We start from the raw sequence: 19,688 nt of genomic DNA, 5'->3' as shown, positions 1-19,688 counted from the left end.
TATTACAAAAGCGCTGCAACTAATATAACAATATAGAATTAACAACTTAAAACATACAAAAGTTAATATTAAAACTAGCTCTCTAGGGGGACAAACCCAATTACATGAAACATCAAAATAAAAAGACTGGATGCTTCATGCAAGTCCACAGTTCTAATATCAAATACTATATATGCACTTATGCATGTACTGTACTATGCATATCTACATATCTAATATCAAATACTACGAGGGTTGTCCCAGGAAAACGCAAACTTTTTGAATATTTTAAATACTATTCAACCAAAACTAGTAATTTTTTGGATGGTGTTTGAAAACGGCCTTTTGTGATGTCACGTGCATATAAAACAGCATTTAAAGGGTGTTAGATATCGGTGGTCGGCACACGACAATTTTTTATGACTTTTACAAATAGCATTGTCAATAAAGTTTTCTTTGTTATCAGGCTACACGGGAATATAATGTCACAAAATTTACCTACATAAATACTCTATAATTTGGCGTACTCCTCTTTAAAAATTCATTTATTTGAGATCATTAATGAAAATTATTATTTTTCTTTATTGTTCCAACTATCTGATTGGCTCAAACTGGATCACATGTTCAAGTATAAAAAGTGTTACAGACTGGATATTCCTATTTTAAAAATTTATAAACCTGCTGTTTCTAAAATTGGAAACGTTCTTCTGTGAAGCAACAATAGTGCTGACGTCACAAAAGTCTTAATAAACTGGATGTTTCTAAAAACAGATGCTGCAGCTGGTTTTCATTACTGTGACGTCATAATAAACAATTGTAGCCTTTTGATTCGGTACAATCCGGATACTGCAGATTGTCAATTCACACACATTACCAGCTTCGTTTTGACGTCGTCGGTGTTGCGCTGACAGCTGATTTGTTAGATTCGTTTACTTAAGAGGAAGAGATATTTCATTAAAATATTCAGGCATTAATTAATAGAAAAGTTTTGATCATGCTGTATATCAATTTTTACGTTATAGTCTTAGTAAAGCAAAAGATATTGAAAATGTTCACTTTTTCTGGAGCAACCTTCGTACATACATGTACTGTTCTATGCATATCCACATAATTATCTAATATCAAATACTATATACATGTACTGTACTACGCATACTATAATACTCATAATTCAAACAAATACATACGTGTATATACTAAAACACACTGCTACATTTTTTAAAACAACCTAATTTAGCAACATTTATAATAATTATATTTTTGTCTTATTTATTTGTATGTTCTATGTCTGATTTATTTGTATGTTCTATGTCTGAGGAGCAATTTTTCTGTTCTCAGTTCATTGAGGAGCCATGTTTTTTTTCTGTTTTCTTTACTTTGAGAAGCTTTATTTTCTGATTTCAGTTTTTTGAGGAGTTGTATTTTTCTGTTTTCTTTATTTGAGGAGCTTTATTTTCTGTTCTCAGTTCATTAAGGAGCTGTGCTTTTCTGTTTTCAGTTTTAAAATATGGAACTTGTTTATGTAATAATTGAAAATTAAGCTTTTTTGTGTTATTTAGTACTAAAATAAATATAAATCTAGTACACACATAGCTAAACTAAGACACACTGACATTTTTTAAAACAACCTAATTTAGAAGTGGTGGAACTGAAAGGGAAGTTTATGTTTTATCTGGGAATCTTCTCTCAGGTCCCTAGTTTTGTGATGAGTGGCATCAATACATTTATGATAACTACTGGTACAATTTGGCATATACATTTGTAACTATTGGCCTATTCAAAATTATATTGTCCAATTTTTTCGTATGGTTTTTGTCTGATTTATTTGTATGGCTTTGTTTGATTTATTTGTATGTTCTATGTCTGATTTATTTGTATGTTTTATGTCTGATTTATTTGTACGTTTTATGTCTGATTTATTTGTATGTTCTATGTCTGATTTATTTGTATGTTCTATGTCTGATTTATTTTTATGTTCTATGTCTGATTTATTTGTATGTTTTTGTCTGATTTATTTGTAGTGGACAAGAATTCCTCGGAACAGACAGAGAAGTTCCTTCCTGTTATAGAACCAGGGCTGGACTCCCTCAGCAATAATCCAGAGGATGTTGATTTCATCCCCGTAGATCATACTCCCCCAGACAGGTAAAGTTAATTTTTATAGAATTGATCAACTCAACTTGTCTGTCTGTCTGTCTTATGTTGAACTTATCGCGGTCGATCACACACCACCAGACAAGTACCAGGCGGGGGTGAGGTTTTACAGATTTAATTGTCTCTATTAAATCACCTTGTCTGTCTCCCTGTTTGTTTGCCTGTCTGATGTTGATTTCATCCCGGTATATCATCAGATTCCATTGTACAGTTAATGAGGTCGGGGTTGTCATGTCTGGAAATTCTTAGAAATGACAAGTTGCTGTCAGTCAAAAATATAATCTTGTGTCTGACTTGTTACTAAACCCAAAGAGATTTCTTTTGAGACCTCCGGAATACATATAATTTCATTACAAACTAATTGTGCATAAACATGAGGAGTACACGTTTTGTAATTTTTTTTTCATGTTTGATCTATAATCACTATTTAGACACATTGACATTTACTATCTATGTTACAGATACCGTATTGTATTCTTCATCATGGTCGTTCATGGAATTGGAATTCTGATGCCCTGGAACATGCTAATTAATGCTAAACAGGTAAGATTAATCACTGGAAAACTGTGAAACTTTAAATAGTAAGATATTTGGTTCAACAATAAAATATGTGATGATAGGGTACAAAAAGACATTCTGGTGCAGGAAAAACATCCTTAGCGTATAATTGATACTCAGTACCTGTTTTACTTAACTCTAACCACTAAGAGGTGTAGGTAAACAGTGTATAGTTATATATTTGCATATCCACTGCTCACTCCCACTATGAACATGTAGGTATCAACTGCGTTCATAAGTCTATAAACGCAACTGCTTCTGCTATGAGTGTAATTGCTCTATCACACTCATGTAGAACAATCTCTACTACAATTGTAATATGAGTCGGGAAGTATATATATGAAATGTTGCTTAAAAGGAATAAATATAAGTTTTTAATAATATTCTAAATGAAAAAAAAAGAAATTCAAAATATTTAAAATTGCTGATTTTTATTTTTAAAAATTCAATTTGGTCAATGTATTTAATTGTATAATAAAACTTTTCAAAAAATTGTCAAGAACTGCCATACTTTTATTTTTTCATATCATGCATATTTGTACAAAGAACGATATCTCTTCACACTTGGGTAATAACATTCAGAAAGAGAAAATTTCTTTAACTAGTATATCTACTTCAAGAATGATTTCAGCTATTAAAAATAAATAGAAAAACTAAAAAAAAAAATCATAGAAAAGCATTTTGGAGTAATAATCATTATAAAAACATTCTCATTTTTCATCATCGGCCCCTACTAGTGTTGAATTATTGATTTTTGTCAGAGGGTTTCAATAACATTGATCGATGACGTCACAACTGCATCAAAACAAAAATTATGAGAATGTCTGCTTGTATCCAAATTGTGTCAGGATTTCCTCTGATATTCTTGAAAAAATCAAAGAATGCAAATATAAGTAATAAACAACGATTATTCAGTGAACATGGCATTATGAATAGCAATAGCTCTGCTGGCATATTTTCCATGATGCGCCAGCGCGGATCATGGAATATACCAGCAGAGCAATTACTATTCATAACGCCATGTTCACTGAATAACGTTGTTTATTTCTTAAATACCAGAAGATTGTTGTCAGCTTTTTAGTGCTATAAACTCACCAGCAGATATGATCTATTAACTGTATTTGGAGATGCTAGTGAGGAGCTATATTTTCTGTTTCAGTACTTTGAGGAGCTGTTTTTTTTTCTGTTTTCTTTACTTTGAGGAGCAATTTTTCTGTTCTCAGTTCATTGAGAAGCTATGTTTTTCTGTTTTCAGTACTTTGAGGAGCTATGTTTTTCTGTTTTCAGTACTTTGAGGAGCTATGTTTTTCTGTTTTCAGTACTTTGAGGAGCTGTGTTTTTCTGTTTTCAGTGCTTTGAGGAGCTGTGTTTTTCTAATTTCAGTACTTTGAGGAGCTATGTTTTTCTGTTTTCAGTACATTGAGGAGCTGTGTTTTTCTATTCTCAGTACTTTGAGGAGCTATTTTTTTGTTTTCAGTACTTTGAGGAGTACAAGCTGGGTAAGAATGAGACAGAAGTGGTGGAACTGAAGGGGAAGTTTATGTTTTATCTGGGAATCTTCTCTCAGGTCCCTAGTTTTGTGATGAGTGGCATCAACACGTTCTGTCAATGTGGGGGGTAAGTATTTTTATATGATTTCTTTATTAGAAATGTCTGGGAGGGGGATAAGAAGTAAGATAGCAGTGCCTGAAATGACTTTAAAAGGGGGAAGGGCAAGAAAAGTGCTCAGAGGCTAACTACTCTTTCTGTAAAAAAAAAAAGGGGGACAGCAACCCTTCCTTCAACTGTAAAAAAATAAGGGGACGACAACCCACCCTTCAACTGTTAAAAAATAAAGGGACAGCAACCAACACTTCAACTGTAAAAAAAAAAAAATAAGGGGACAGCAACCCACTCTTCAACTGTAAAAAATAAGGGGACAGTAACCCACCCTTCAACTCTAAAAAATAGAGGGACGGCAACCCACCCTTCAACTTAAAAAAAAAAATAAGGGGACGACAACCCACCCTTCAACTGTAAAAAAATAAGGGGACAGTAACCCACCCTTCAACTCTAAAAAATAGAGGGACGGCAACCCACCCTTCAACTGTAAAAAATAAGGGGCAAGCAACGAACCCTTCAACTGTAAAAAATAAGGAGACAGCAACCCACCCTTCAGCTGTACCCTTCAACTGTAAACAATAAGAGGACAGCAACCCACCCTTCAGCTAAAAAAAAGGGGGACAGCGACCCACCCTTCAACTGTAAAAAATAAGAGACAGCAACCCACCCTTCGGCTGTAAAAATAAGGATAGGGCCACCCACCCTTCAACTGTAAAAAAAGGGGACAGCAGCCAACCCTTCAAGTGTAAAAAAAAATAAGGGGATTGGAACCCACCCTTTAACTGTAAAAAATAAGTTGACAGCAACCCACCCTTCAGTGGTAAAACAATAAGGGGACAGCTACTCACCCTTCAACTTCTACCTCTTCCCCCTCACTATAGTCTGTGTTAGTCTTCATATGGTATGTTTTACGTTTCCTCCTACTTTTTCATTACAAGTAGTACTGTTTTATTCCTAAAGCACTTAAACCCTTCAACTGTAAAAAAAATAAGGGGACAGCAACCCACCCTTCAACTGTAACAAATGAGGGGACAGCAACCCACCCTTCAATTGTTAAAAAATAATGGGACAGCAACGCACCCTTAGACTGTAAAAAATAAGGGGACAGCAACCCACCCTTCAATGGTAAAAAATTAGGGGACAGCAACCCACTCTTCAATTGTAAAAAATAAGGGGACAGCAACCCACCCTTCAACTGTTAAAAAATAATGGGTCAGCAACCCACCCTTCAACTGTAAAAAAACAACGGGACAACAACCCACCTTTCAATGGTAAAAAAATAAGGGGACAGCAACCCATCCTTCAGCTGTAAAAGATATGGGGATAGCAACCCACCCTTCAGCTGTAAAAAATAAGGGGACAGCTACTCACCCTTCAACTTCTACCTCTTCCCCCTTACTATATTCTCTTTTAGTCTTCATAGGGTATGTTTTATGTTTTCTCTTACTTTGTCAAGTAGTCCTGTTTTCTTCCTAAAGCAGACAAAATCTATCTGACTTTCACTTTCCAGACAAGCGTCACCCCGGAGGATCATCATCTCCATCAGTATAATGATTATTGTCTTCATCGCCACGGTGATCCTAGCAATGGTGGACTCCTCAGACTGTAAGCTTGTTACCATGGATACAATAATAGAAAGGAATATTTGAATTTGAGTCCATTTTGTCTTTTTTTTCCTCAAAACTGCCATCTGGCATCAGAATGTAATTTTTTCCTGCAAAACATTTTTTTTTAAGTTTTATGTGGAATTTTTAGAATATAAAAAAGAACTTTAAGCATTTCAAGCTTCTTTTTACTCATCAAAGACTGTAATAAACTGATTGTTTTCCCAGGGTCTGTGGAGTTTTTCTGGATCACTATGATGACAGCTGTGGTACTAAACAGTGAGTAGTTATTATTTCCTTTTAACATGGTTAAAAAATAACCATGTAATTAATGACTCTCAGCACCGTCTCCAGGTGTAAAGATATGTGTTTATATATATCGAGTTTAATATGAACATAAATCTAAATTTGAGTTATGTTTCGATATCTGGATAAAAATTATAAAAGACTATGTCTCCATATGCATTGTATTATGACAGACATCTGTCTATAAATTGTCCTAGTCATAGTTTTGTTGAGAACATTGTTGATAGATTGTGCGTTTAATTTACTTGGGAGATACATGTTTTATGATTAGTTGATATTTTTAGTGGCCACAGGAGTTTACCAAAACAGTTCATTTGGACTGGCAGCCATATTGCCCATGAAGTACACAAATGCCATCGTCCTGGGAACAGTACGTTCAAGGGGTCATATCGGTCCAACAGAATATTTACTGTCTATACTGACTGAAAGTGCTAGCTTTCAAAGTGGGGCTAAGTTTCAAAGAGAGGCTAGATTTCAAACAGAGGCCAAATTTCAAACAGAGGCTGAATGTACTACAGACTGTTGAAATAGCTCAGCTTGAAACAAGATGACTTTCATTGTTTTAGTTTACTCCCTCCTCTTTATATGTAAATATTTTACTGCTCACAATTGAATATCATTATGCTTATTCTGAGTAAAATGTGGTGTTGTGCAGATTCTCAAACAAATTAAGTCAACTTATTCTGAAAATTTCTCCTAATGAACAAATTCTGCAGGATTATAAACAGCAGCCAAAGAAAAAAGGCAAAATATTGATATTTCTAGATTTTGTTTTAAATTTCAGAATTTCTCTGGTGTGTTTATTGCTGTCATTAACATCATCTGCATTATCAGTAAGTATGAGAATTATTGTTCAAAAGTAGCTTCCAATTTAAGTTTAAAAATTTAAAATTGATCACTTAATCTTTATCAAGGAAATAAATGATTTTGATGTTAAAATACTTGACAAGAAGTTGCATATTACCTGCATATCATGTTTGATGTTTATACCATGTATGTGTTAACATTGTATCATTAACAGGTGCCCCTGACCCTAGGACCCAGGCTATCTATTATTTTGTGTATGCTATAGCTGTCCTGTTGTTTATATATGGTGTTTATTTGTGTTAACATTGTATCATTAACAGGTGCCCCGGACCCTAGGACCCAGGCTATCTATTATTTTGTGTGTGCTATAGCCGTCCTGTTGTTTATGTGTGATGTTTATACATATGTTAACATTGTATTATTTACAGGCTATCTATTATTTTGTCTGTGCTATAGCCATCCTGTTGTTTATGTGTAATGTATATATGTGTTAACATTATATCATTTACAGGTGCCCCGGACCCTAGGACCCAGGCTATCTATTATTTTGTGTGTGCTATAGCTGTCCTGTTGATTGCATTTGATGCATACTTTCTCCTACCATTAATGGTGAGTCCAGTTTTACTCAGAGTGTAGAACATATCTATCTCTTAATATGAGAGAGATAAGGATGATTTTTTATACTGGTTTGTAGGAGTAACTATTCCTTACCTTTAAGTATTACACTGTGTTTTTATAGAAATTTTATCAGCATCACCGTGCCTTGGTACGGCACCAACAGAATACATCAGGTCCTTCAAAGTCATTCTCGGAGACCTGTGTTTTGTTTGGTCAAGTCCTGAAAAAGGTGAGAAATTTGATTAGAAGTTCTAAAATGTATGAAAAATCAAACTTGTATGTCACATAGTTGCTTATTTTCTTATTAAATGACCTTGACCTATTTTACAGATCTGGGTCCAGGCTCTGTGTGTGTGGTTTATTTTCTTCGTTACCTTGACGATATATCCTGGAATTTGGAGTAATGTCACCAAAAAGGATTTCCCAATAGAAAGTAAGAAGTCAGAAATAAATTAACCATTATTCTAATTATTCCACATCATATTTACTCTGTAGATTACTTGGCACTAGGGACATTCACTGTGCACTATTCCATTTCTTATTTTACAGATAAATACTGGACAGTCATTTTCTGTTTCCTGAGCTTCAATGTGTTTGCATTTCTAGGAAACATTGTCTCAGAGTGGAAGAAGATTGTGAGTTTTTGTTGTTACAGTATAGCCACGGTCTTGTCAAAGACTTCTGGATGTTACAGTATAAAGTCAGGCAGTTGAAACTGATAGCATTTTGTGCAGTGTATGGACATTCCTGTTTCTTGTACGCAAAAGTGACCATCCACATACATTTACCTTTTTCAACAAACACAGAATAAGATTATTCAAATTAGCATTGCCCAGATTTGGTTAGTGTTGCGTTTGAAATATCAAATATATGTTTTGGTGGTCTTTTTGTTTTGTGTATTTAGCTCAAAATGGCTGAAAGATAGATTGATTGATTGATTGTATACTGTTTAACGTCCCTCTCCAGAATATTTCACTGATATGGAAACGTCACCATTGCCGGTGAAGGGCTGCAAATTTAGGCCTATGCTCGGCACTTACGGCCTTTGAGCAGGGAGGGATCTTTACCGTGCCACACCTGCTGTGACATGGGGCCACGGTTTATACGGTCTCATCCGAAGGACCGCCCCATTTAGTCGCCTTTTACGACAAGCAAGGGGAACTGAGGACCTATTCTAACCCGGATTCCCACGGGGCCTGAAGGATCTAACCCCCACTGATTAAAATCTAAAAAATTTTATTACAAAAGAGGGGGATCCCAATGTAAGTATATAACAACAGATATCTGTTTTGTAAGTATGTAGGGCACAGCTTTATTTGAGGACCCCTTTATCCTTTGTGTTTTAGCTGTCTTTTCCTTTTCTTCGTGACACGTCTTATTGTATTTAATTACAGCCTGGTCCCCGATTTGTCTGGATCCCCGTCCTTTTACGAGGTCTCTTCATCCCGTTTTTCCTGTTCTGTCGATTTGAGGTGGAGAACAAGGAGAGAACATTCCCAATTCTGATTGACAATGATTACGTGTACATCGTGGGGGGAATTCTCTTGGCCTTCACCAGTGGTTACTACAGCAGTCTCACCATGATGTACGGACCTAAGTAAGTAATGATTCTGATTGACAATGATTACGTGTACATCGTGGGGGGAATTCTATTGGCCTTCACCAGTGGTTACTACAGCAGTCTCACCATGATGTATGGACCTAAGTAAGTAATGATTCTGATTGACAATGATTACGTGTACATCGTGGGGGGAATTCTCTTGGCCTTCACCAGTGGTTACTACAGCAGTCTCACCATGATGTATGGACCTAAGTAAGTAATGATTCTGATTGACAATGATTACGTGTACATCGTGGGGGGCATTTTCTTGGCCTTCACCAGCGGTTACTACAGCAGTCTCACCATGATGTATGGACCTAAGTAAGTAATGATTCTGATTGACAATGATTACGTATACATCGTGGGGGGCATTCTCTTGGTCTTCACCAGTGGTTACTATAGCAGTCTCACCATGATGTATGGACCTAAGTAAGTAATGATTCTGATTGACAATGATTACGTGTACATCGTGGGGGGCATTCTATTGGCCTTCACCAGTGGTTACTACAGCAGTCTCACCATGATGTACGGACCTAAGTAAGTAATGGTTCTGACTGACAATGATTACGTATACATCGTGGGGGAACTATCCTGGCCTTGTACATTATTGGTGAGGTTCTAAACCAGCGGTTTCTATAACAGTCTTACCATGATGTTTGGATCTAAGTAAGTCTTGATTATGTTAACCATTGGGGACATAAACAATGGTTACACGTACATTATTGGTAAGGTTGATTACCAGAGGTTACTAGATTTATGGACTGAAGTAAGTTATTCTTTCCCTAAGTCCTTATCATTTAAAAACATTTTTCAAGATAGGGTATACCTTCATTGATAATTAATTGTTAGAGGTTCATCTCAGTGGATATTATATCTAAAGATATTTACGTTCCTTTACTTGACAGATTGGTAGAACCGGAAGTGGCCGGTATAGCAGGGATGATCATGGCATTCTGTCTCATAATGGGGATTACGACCGGCGTCAACTTCTCATTGGCTGTCGCTAATATGGCTATACAGTAACCATGGAATCAGAAGATCAAACGGAGAGATACTGCCGAAATTATCACGTACTGCCCAACAAGAATTGGGGTCCAAATTCATGCACCAAGCCAGTTCCTAAAATAACGGGCATCTGGTTTTTCTACCATTCACAGCTTATTGGAGAAAACTTAGACCTATCATTGAGAGTTATAATAATTAAAAGTACAGGTCTGATTGAAATTTTCTGTCCGAAGTTTATTGTTCATTTGCAAGAAAGCTGGTTTTCAAAATTAATCACTATATATAGCCATTTTGGAAAATAAAATAATGTCATAAAATAAACTCTCACTAAAGAATGAATTAATTACATTGTACTGTAACCAGTTAAACTGTAGTTTGAATTTAAAATTAATCTATTTATATAGTAAATATGCCTTTTAACTAATAAAATAATGTGGACACAGAAACAAAACTATACATAGAATGAAAATTTTGTTGGTACATACATGAACGAACTAATTATCGCTTGTATACAAACAATATAGTAAGTCAACATGTTCTCCGTCAAAGTGTGCCCTATTGTGATAAACCGTACAGTTTAGATGTTTAACGTTTTTTTTCTCTGATGTTCATTCTTGTTTACTTTATTGTGGTCAAGATACTTTGAAAATTTTTAAATACAAAAAATAAATATTTTTTTTTTTACAAATAAACATTTCTTAAAGCTTCACAAAATATTTCATGTACATGCACACGACATTATTTTCGGGAATTTGTTTATCAGTATTTAGCTCTGGAGCTTAATTTTTAAAATTTCTGCAAATGAAATATTGATAAATAATTAGCAAAATTATTTTTAGAGATTCGCAAGCATTGAATCAATGGAAACATGGATACATGTATATATAACTTGTAATTTAAGTAATTTCATGCTGCGTTTTTTTCCAAATATGCTTCAAAAAATCCAATTTAATCAAATTTTACGGTCCACCTACATGTACTCTGATAGAACAAACAAATCAAGTCTGAGAATTACCTAGATAATTAATAATCAAACATTAAAATAACCTTAAATGTATTTAGTATAAAAAGTCAATGAATAATATTGATAATTCTTTGAAATCTTAACTTTTATGTAAGCCATTTCGTTAAAATACTACTGTTGGCAAAAATTTAAAAATAATATTGTTTAATGACTGTTTGATGTTGGTTTTAAGACTGATTTTCTTGAGCTACAATACACATTTGATATTGAAAAATGTACTAAAAATACTAAAATTTTATTTCAAATTATACTGAATGGCAAACATATATTTTAGGGACCTTGCAACACGAAAACTCTATAAAAGAAAAAAGTTGGGTAAAATTTAAAACCACATTATCAATTTAATTAGCTCTAAAAATATTTAATTAACAATATTTGCAGACTGTTCATAATTCTAAGACAAGTGTAGTTTGAAACACGTGTTACTTAAATAATTTTTGTGTAATTCGTTTTGTCTTGCATTAATTATTATACATTCATTAATTTGTCGTCTTTAACATTATGTACAACAAATTCTTGGTGCGTAAAGCATTTGTACATTGTAAATTTAATATTTTAGCACTGAATTGTAATAGGTATATATTATAAAATTTGATGAAGAAAGTAACAGCTGTTGACAATAAAAATATAAATACCATAGATAATTTTTGCAATGAAATAATTATTCTTGTGAACTTTATTATTTAATATCAAACCTTACTGTAAGTCCTTTCACTTCGGAGTTAAAGCATCCACGATAAGTGATTGGATGACGCAAAGTAAAATTATAGAGCGAACGGTTAACGTTTTGTGAACGGTGAACGCGATACGGTGAACAGTGAAAAGTTTGTGAACGGAGAGCTGAACGCACGCTGAACGAACGGTATGAATGAACGAACGGTGAACGGGTGAGCGAAGGAAAAATATTTTTCAGGTTTTAATGATTCTGATTGACAATGATTACGTGTACATCGTGCTTATTTCCATCACCAGCGGTTAACAGCAGTCTCATTTACGGAATCTAAGTAAGAATTTTGATTCACAATGATTATGTGTAAATCGTGGGGGGAATTCCATTCATCAGTGGTTAAAAATTGATCATGATTTACGGACCAAAGTAAGTAATGATTTTGATTACAATGATTACGGTACATCAGATTAAAACCTTCACCAGTGGTTACTTTGCAGTCTCACTGATGTACGTATAAAAACCTTCTGCTGACAATGATTACGTATACATGAAATATCATATTTTGTTTATTGGTTTCTAAGTTTCTATAACAGTCTTACTTTTTACTATTATTTTGTTACCATTTAAACAATGGTAAAATTGCTTTTTATTTTTACGTGTATGACTTTGTAAAATTCAATGAATATTCTTCTTTTACTTTTAATACATTTATTAAGATAGGATATACCCTCATGATAATAGTTGATTTATCAAACATGTTTATTATATCTAAAGACATCTGACCTTTAACAGATTGGAGAACCTGAGTGGCCGGTATAGCCAATGATCATGCTTTGCCACAAATGTTAACTAACTGGGGCTGTCGCTAAATGGCTAAAAACCATGGAATCAGAAGATCAAACGGAGAGATACTGCCATTATCACTATAAAACAAGAACCAATTTTTGCACCAAGAGTTCAAATTAACGGGTATCTGACTTTTATCCATTCAGAGCTTATTGGAGAAAACTTACACCTATCATTGAGAGTTATAATAATTAAAGGTACAGGTCTGATTGAAATTTTCTGTCCAAAGTTTATTGTTCATTTGCAAGAAAGAAGGTTTTCATTCATCACTAAATGCCATTTTGAAAATGAAATCTCATAAAATTAAACTCTCATTGAACAGTGTTGAAGAAGTTAATAACTTTCAAAATCCATCCACAAAAAAAACTTGTTTTGTTCATTCCTGATAAAATGTTATAAAGGGTTCTCCAGAGATAATATCGCTTGTATGCAAGACAGCAACCTAAATATGTAAAGATAGATATTTGGACAAAAGCAATAATGATTCAAATCCATTGTGTCATACAAAGATTTTATTTGAGAGAACTCAGTTATGGAGATCTCTTCCATTTGCAGTAAAACACATAACAAAGTACCAGGGATGGACTATTTCGCTTCCTTATATGGGTAATTCGTTTTATCCATTGACTATTTCGCTTCCTTATATGGGTAATTCGTTTTATCCATTGACTATTTTGCTTCCTTATATGGGTAATTCGTTTTATCCATTGACTATTTCGCTTTCTTATATGGGTAATTCGTTTTATCCATTGACTATTTCGCTTTCTTATATGGGTAATTCGCCATTGACTTTTCGCTATATGGGTAATTTCTCCATTGACTTTGCCCTTTTTAATTCGTTTTATCCAATATTTCCACATGAATTCCCATTTATTTGGCTTCCTTAATGGGTTTTTATGTCCAGACTATTTTGCTTCCTTATATGGGTAATTCGTTTTATCCATTGTACTTTGCTGTAAGCGTCAATTGATTATAAGCCTATTTTACTGTATATGTATATGCACTTGTAATATTTTCTCTACTTTGCCCTTTTTGTTAAATCCAGAGAACCCACTTTATTTGTAAGGGTTTTGATATAGAAAAATAAGTCAACCTTGTTGATGGATAAGAACCTATATAGAAATTTTAATTGTGAATAAGTAGAAACATCTGCATTAAGAACCTTTATAACTTTCTGTATATAGTCAGTGCATTAGATATATAACATATACTTTGTGAGTCTTGGTTTTACTACATCTTACATAAGCTTTGCCATTTTTAGTTACTTGGAAGTGCCTGATTAGTTTGTTGGCTGATTTGTCAAGTGTCGTCTTATGGCTGATTTGTTGTTGTGTGTTGTTTGTTGACGTTTGTTGTTAGTTGGCTTATTTGTCAAGTATCGTCTTATGGCTGATTTGTTGTGTGTTGTCTCTTGGCTGATTTGTTGTATGTGATGTTCTCAAGCATTGCTTATTTTTGGCAGCTTTATTCTCATTTCTTTGGCATTACCATGTATTCTGTTTTATGAGACATGTACAGTTGTGATACTCTGTCTGTAATGTACTTAATTTTAATCGCCACTAGTGTTAGATTTCATACAATTAGATGTGATTAATAAAAATGCAGTGTTATTCCGATTAAGCACAGATGATACAAACAAATTTGTTCTTTGGAAGAGATTCTGTTTTATGTCACAAGTTTAGAAAAGTGGTATGTTCTTAATTTTTTCTCCTAAGAATTTCAAAATTAGATGATTAATAAAAATTAGTGTTATTTCAACATATGTAGATCATTTATTTTTCGATACAAACAAATTCTCTTTATAAGCGAGACAAAATTTTCGCGAATTATGGTCATTACTCTATATAATCATATGGAATTCTATTATACGCGAGAATGAAATTTTCGCGAGCATACCTTCTCGGGTAATTACGCGAAAATAAAGTTCTCGCGAATAAAAAGTGATTTACAGTAATTACAAATATGGACAAAACACACTCAGTAAAGGTTTACAGATGAAACAAACTTCAGAATGTGTTACCTTGGTGCTAAAAGTGTAATTTAAACTTAAGAAAAATATACCAAGCCGGGTGAATTTTATTAAGAAAAGCAAAATGGTAAAAATCAGCCTATGGTTTATTGCTGATTTTTTGTCATTTTGTATTTCCTCATAAAATTCACCTGGCTTGGTATAATTTTCTAAAGTTTATATTAAACTTTTAGCACCAAGGTAACATATTCTGAAATTTGTTTTCATCTGTAAACCTTTGCTGAGTGTTATTTGTCAATATTTGTTTTTTCATTGAATTATTAGTAATATTTTCCAAGTCTATTTCATTTTCCAGTTCTTAGGAGAAAAAATGCTACGAGTTATCCACTTTTCTAAACCTGTGACATGATATTGAATCTATTCCAAAGAAAAAAATGTTTGTATCATCTGTCCTTAATACAGCAGTAATTAGAACAGTAGATGTACTTACTTTAGATAGACTGAAAAAGATACAATCATGTTTAGAAATTTCTAAAGACAAAAAAAAATGTATTTTTTTTTACAATGTACAATATTTTTTTTACATATCCTCTGCATGCATTTCCACAGAAGGAAAATCTGAGAACCAAAGAAAAGGTTACTTTCTTTTTTAAGGGAAATTTACTTTCTCTTTGAAGGAACAATCTTCTGAATGCGATCAATGAGTTGAACTGAATTTTGGCTGTATATCTTAAATCGTTTGCTGTATATCTTAAAAGTGATGACTTTAACTTTTCTATCGTCAATTTCCCTTACTTATGCAGCAATATACCTTCATCACCTGCATACGGAGTCTATATATCTCAGTTGATTCGATACGCAGGAGCATGCTGTACGTATGAACAATTTCTAAAACGAGGTAAATTATTAACAAGCAAGTTGATGAAACAAGTATATCAACAGTCTCGTTTAAAGTCATCATTTCGTACATTTTATGGTCGCTACAATGACCTTGTCAGCAAATACAGTTTATCATTGAGACAAATGCTGACTGACGATTTTCATACTTATTGTTAATCCATTATTTATACACTGAATTGAACGACGGATTTTTCCGTTATTTCCCGATCATGACAAGGAGCAGACGGCGGGTGTGACCGGTCAGCAGGGGGTGCTCACTCCTCCATGGCATCTGATCCCACCTCTGACGTTTCAGAGGTCCGTGTTTGCTCTGTTTTTATTTTGTATTGTTTTATGGACTTTGAGATTGAACACTGTTCGTCATCTCCATATCCTTCTTGTTAAGTCACTAAATTCAACGATTGGTTTTCTGAATTTTCAAATTGTTCCGCTTTCAAGAAAAAATTAAGATTATTAAGTCTGACACAAGACTAAGACACAAGTACATGTACATGATTAAAACTTGTCTCTGAAATCCAGAATATTTAAGTTAGCAGATTTTGAACTGACTTTACTGTCAATATTGATGATTTGTACCGTATTTGAATGGTTTATTTTTTTAATGAAGATAATAGTTTGGTGCATTATACCTGTACCTACATGTGGAGTAGGTTTATAAGTGCTGAATTTTAATTATTTGGGTTTATATTTAGGTAAATATCAAACTCTTTTATTATACTTTCATGGTGAAACTGTTATAGTTACTTGTAGCTTAGTTTGTTTATGATTTTTAACAGGATAGATTCATTGTTTTGTTAAAGCCAGGTTTGAATTATAATAACAACATACATGTGGGCATTACTGTAACCATGTCTAGTTTACAATTTCATCGTCCGATGATGTAAAAATGAGCTCAAAATGACAATAAGGAACAAAGGAAATATAAGACAATTAGTTATACACTTGATTATACATGTATGCGTATTTAAACTAAATAGAATAATTCTACACTCTGATGTCAGGTATAAGAATACTGTAAATGATATTCTAATACTTAATTTAGTACCTTTTGCAAATGCTTTATGTCCAGTTATTTATTTACATATTAATACATTAATACCGGTAGAAATAAATGTATTCATGATTGAAGTGCACTATAATATGTTTGGATTACCCAGTTGTAAAGGATATTTCTGAGTGTGCTAACCTACATAAATGTTTGTATATGTATTTTATTATCAAATGCACTCTTTATAAAAAAAAAAAAAACTTGTTGAATATTTCTTGTTGCCAAATTGTATACTGAGTATGTTCTACAAGGATATAGCCCTCACTTACAATTCAAGATTGCTGAAATTCAAGTTATTCACCTGTACACAACTGAATGTTTAGAGCACTGCTCTCAATGATTTTTGTAAAAAGATTTGTGTATGTGCATTTACATGATGAATAACAATGGTGATATTTAATGACTGTTAAGGTGAAGCTAAGAATCTTACAAGTTTAAGTAATATATATTTCATTTAAATTCTGGGTATCGGCTGGGAATGTCATGTTGCCATATACATGATATACAGTGATAATTTTAACTGTATTGTGATGTCTTGAAATATTTTCAATAAGATGATCTTTTTTCATTTTATTTATCTTTTTCACTGGCAAAGAAAACTTTTCTGTTTGACACAACTTTAAAAAATGTCTCCGACACATCTCACTCTTCAACTCAACATTCAGATATATTGAAATTTTATCAATTTACAATAGTTACTATAGTTATTTCCATCGCTATATTGACTCAATATATCCAAGACAATTATATAAAAGACAACACAGAGTCTGCCATATCTGATTGTATCATATTTGGTCTCTAAAGTGAATTAAAAACAGGAAGACTTCACGTTTCCATCGTCAGATTTCCTTATTTATAAAGTAATATTCCGCTATCACCTGCATGAAATATGGAAATAACGAACAGTATTCAATCCAGAAGTCCATTTAACAATACAAATCGGGATAAAAACAAAAACAGACCTCTAAAAAATTAGAGGTGGGATCAGGTGCCATGAAGGAGTGAGCATCTCCAACCTCCCAGCCACACCCGCAGTGTGCTTCTTATTATGATTGGAGAAAACCCATAGATAATTCGGTTTGCATAAAGAATGACCAAACAATTAGTATGAAAAATGTCAGTCACCATTTGATAAGTATTATATGCTATCAAGGTCAACGTATTGACCATAAAATTTGCGAAATGATGACTTCAAATTTTACCGTTGCATATGGTGTTAATATTTCTGTACTTATTTGCTACTCAACAGCATGCTCTGAGTATGTTAAATTTTTTAATCAACGCAGACTACTCGCACATAAGTAGATATTGCAGGTATTTCAACAGCCACGTTTAAAATCGACATTTCGTAAATTTCTATGATCATTACAATGACTTTAATAGCAAATATTACCTATCACTGGGTCATATATTTTGGCTGACATCTTTCATACCGATTGTTTAATCTTTGTTTTTGTCATAAACTTGACTACGGAAAACCCTGTTTTCTTGATCAATACATAGGACACACAGTGGGTGTGACCGATCAACAGCGTGTGTGGCCGATCAAAAAAGTGTGTGGCCGATCAACAGCGGGTGTGGTCGATCAATAGCGGGTGTGGCCGATCAACAGCGTGTGTGGCCGATCAACAGCGTGTGTGGCCGATCAACAGCGGGTGTGGTCGATCAATAGCGGGTGTGGTCGATCAACAGTGGGTGTGGCCGATCAACAGTGGGTGTGGCCGATCAACAGTGGGTGTGGCCGATCAACAGCGTGTGTGGCCGATCAACAGGGGATGCTTACTCCTCCCATCTCTTATATTTCCTCGTGTCCTTGGTCAAGCCCTCTTCACATAATGATATTTTTTAGGAGAGAGAGAGAGATTACTGTTCAATTAATTTAGCTTCATTATTTATCATTTGGTGTAAGTCACCCACGTGGCGCAGTGATTAGTGGCTCTAGAGTCGCGAAATAAGGAGTTGATCCTTACGTTGCGGGTCGAATCCTTCTGTGGGATGTGTAGACCGGTCCTTCAGATGAGACCGTTAAAACCGATGTCCAGTGTCGCAGTAGGTGCTGTCACGTAAAAGATCCCTCACTGCTCAATGACCCTGAGTGCCTAATATAGGACAAAATCTGCAGCTCTCCACTGGTAAATGGTGGCTTCTACATATATGAGTGAAAAATTCTCAAGTGGGACGTTGAGTTAAAAATTCTCGAAAGGGACGTTAAACAACATACATGTACAATCAATCAATCATTTGGTGTAAAATCAGGCTCAACATGTTCTACGTGTATTAATGCTAATGTTACACAAGGTTTAGAATTTTCACAATCACAGCTCTCTTATGCCCTGTTCACACGGAGAGTTTAATTCGCAGTAAAGTAATGCGAAGTAAACTAATGCGAATCAAACTAATGCGAATTATGCCCTGTTCACACGGAGAATCTAATTCGCAGTAAATTAATGCGAAGTAAACTAATGCGAATCAAACTAATGCGAATTAAATTGCGTTCACACGACAGCTAATGCGAAGTAAACTAATGCGAATTAAAAGTTTACTTCTGCAGCCTGGCGTCAGCACGGCTATTATGACGTCATTTGCAAATCACGTCACCTTATGCTGAAGCAGATCCATTTGGCATAATGACAAAGTGTCTGTATACACATTTTAATGATTTACAAACTTTTCCTTAGTTTTTCACTCAAAAATAGCAAAAGTTCCTATAGCTGACCACCGACAAGTGGCATTTGACTTAATATTGCCATTACGCATGCGTCAGAATTTAATTCGAATTAGCTTCGCTTAGCGTTCACACGGAGCTAATGCGAAGTAATTTAATGCGCAGTAAACTAATTCGAAGTAAACTAATTCGCATTAAATTCTCCGTGTGAACGCTAAGCGAAGCTAATCGCAGTAAACTTACGTTTAATTCGAATTAAACTCTCCGTGTGAACAGGGCATAAAATTGCGTTCACACGACAGCTAATGCGAAGTAAACTAATGCGAATTAAAA

The 19,688-nt window shown here is 34.1% G+C and overlaps 1 protein-coding gene across 1 annotated transcript in view; it reads left to right on the top strand.

Moving 5' to 3' along the window:
- Positions 1–9,229, top strand: part of LOC134267194 (equilibrative nucleoside transporter 1-like) — a 54,085-nt gene extending 44,856 nt beyond the window's left edge. Inside the window, exons 5-14 of the mRNA XM_062749416.1 lie at positions 4,169–4,308; positions 5,804–5,898; positions 6,126–6,176; positions 6,488–6,573; positions 6,988–7,036; positions 7,522–7,619; positions 7,750–7,857; positions 7,959–8,061; positions 8,178–8,263; positions 9,023–9,229. Coding sequence (XP_062605400.1) covers positions 4,169–4,308; positions 5,804–5,898; positions 6,126–6,176; positions 6,488–6,573; positions 6,988–7,036; positions 7,522–7,619; positions 7,750–7,857; positions 7,959–8,061; positions 8,178–8,263; positions 9,023–9,229 — 1,023 coding nt within the window. The remainder of the gene's footprint in view (positions 1–4,168; positions 4,309–5,803; positions 5,899–6,125; positions 6,177–6,487; positions 6,574–6,987; positions 7,037–7,521; positions 7,620–7,749; positions 7,858–7,958; positions 8,062–8,177; positions 8,264–9,022) is intronic.
- Positions 9,230–19,688: the final 10,459 nt, after the last annotated feature.

This window comes from Saccostrea cucullata, unplaced genomic scaffold (genome assembly GCF_032062105.1).
Source record: "Saccostrea cucullata isolate Sc308-1 unplaced genomic scaffold, CSIRO_AGI_Scuc_v1 ctg225, whole genome shotgun sequence".
In the NCBI taxonomy this organism is placed as follows: Eukaryota; Metazoa; Mollusca; class Bivalvia; order Ostreida; family Ostreidae; genus Saccostrea; species Saccostrea cuccullata.
Note: the sequence above shows the minus strand (reverse complement) of the source record. Positions and strands in the feature narration are given on the sequence as shown.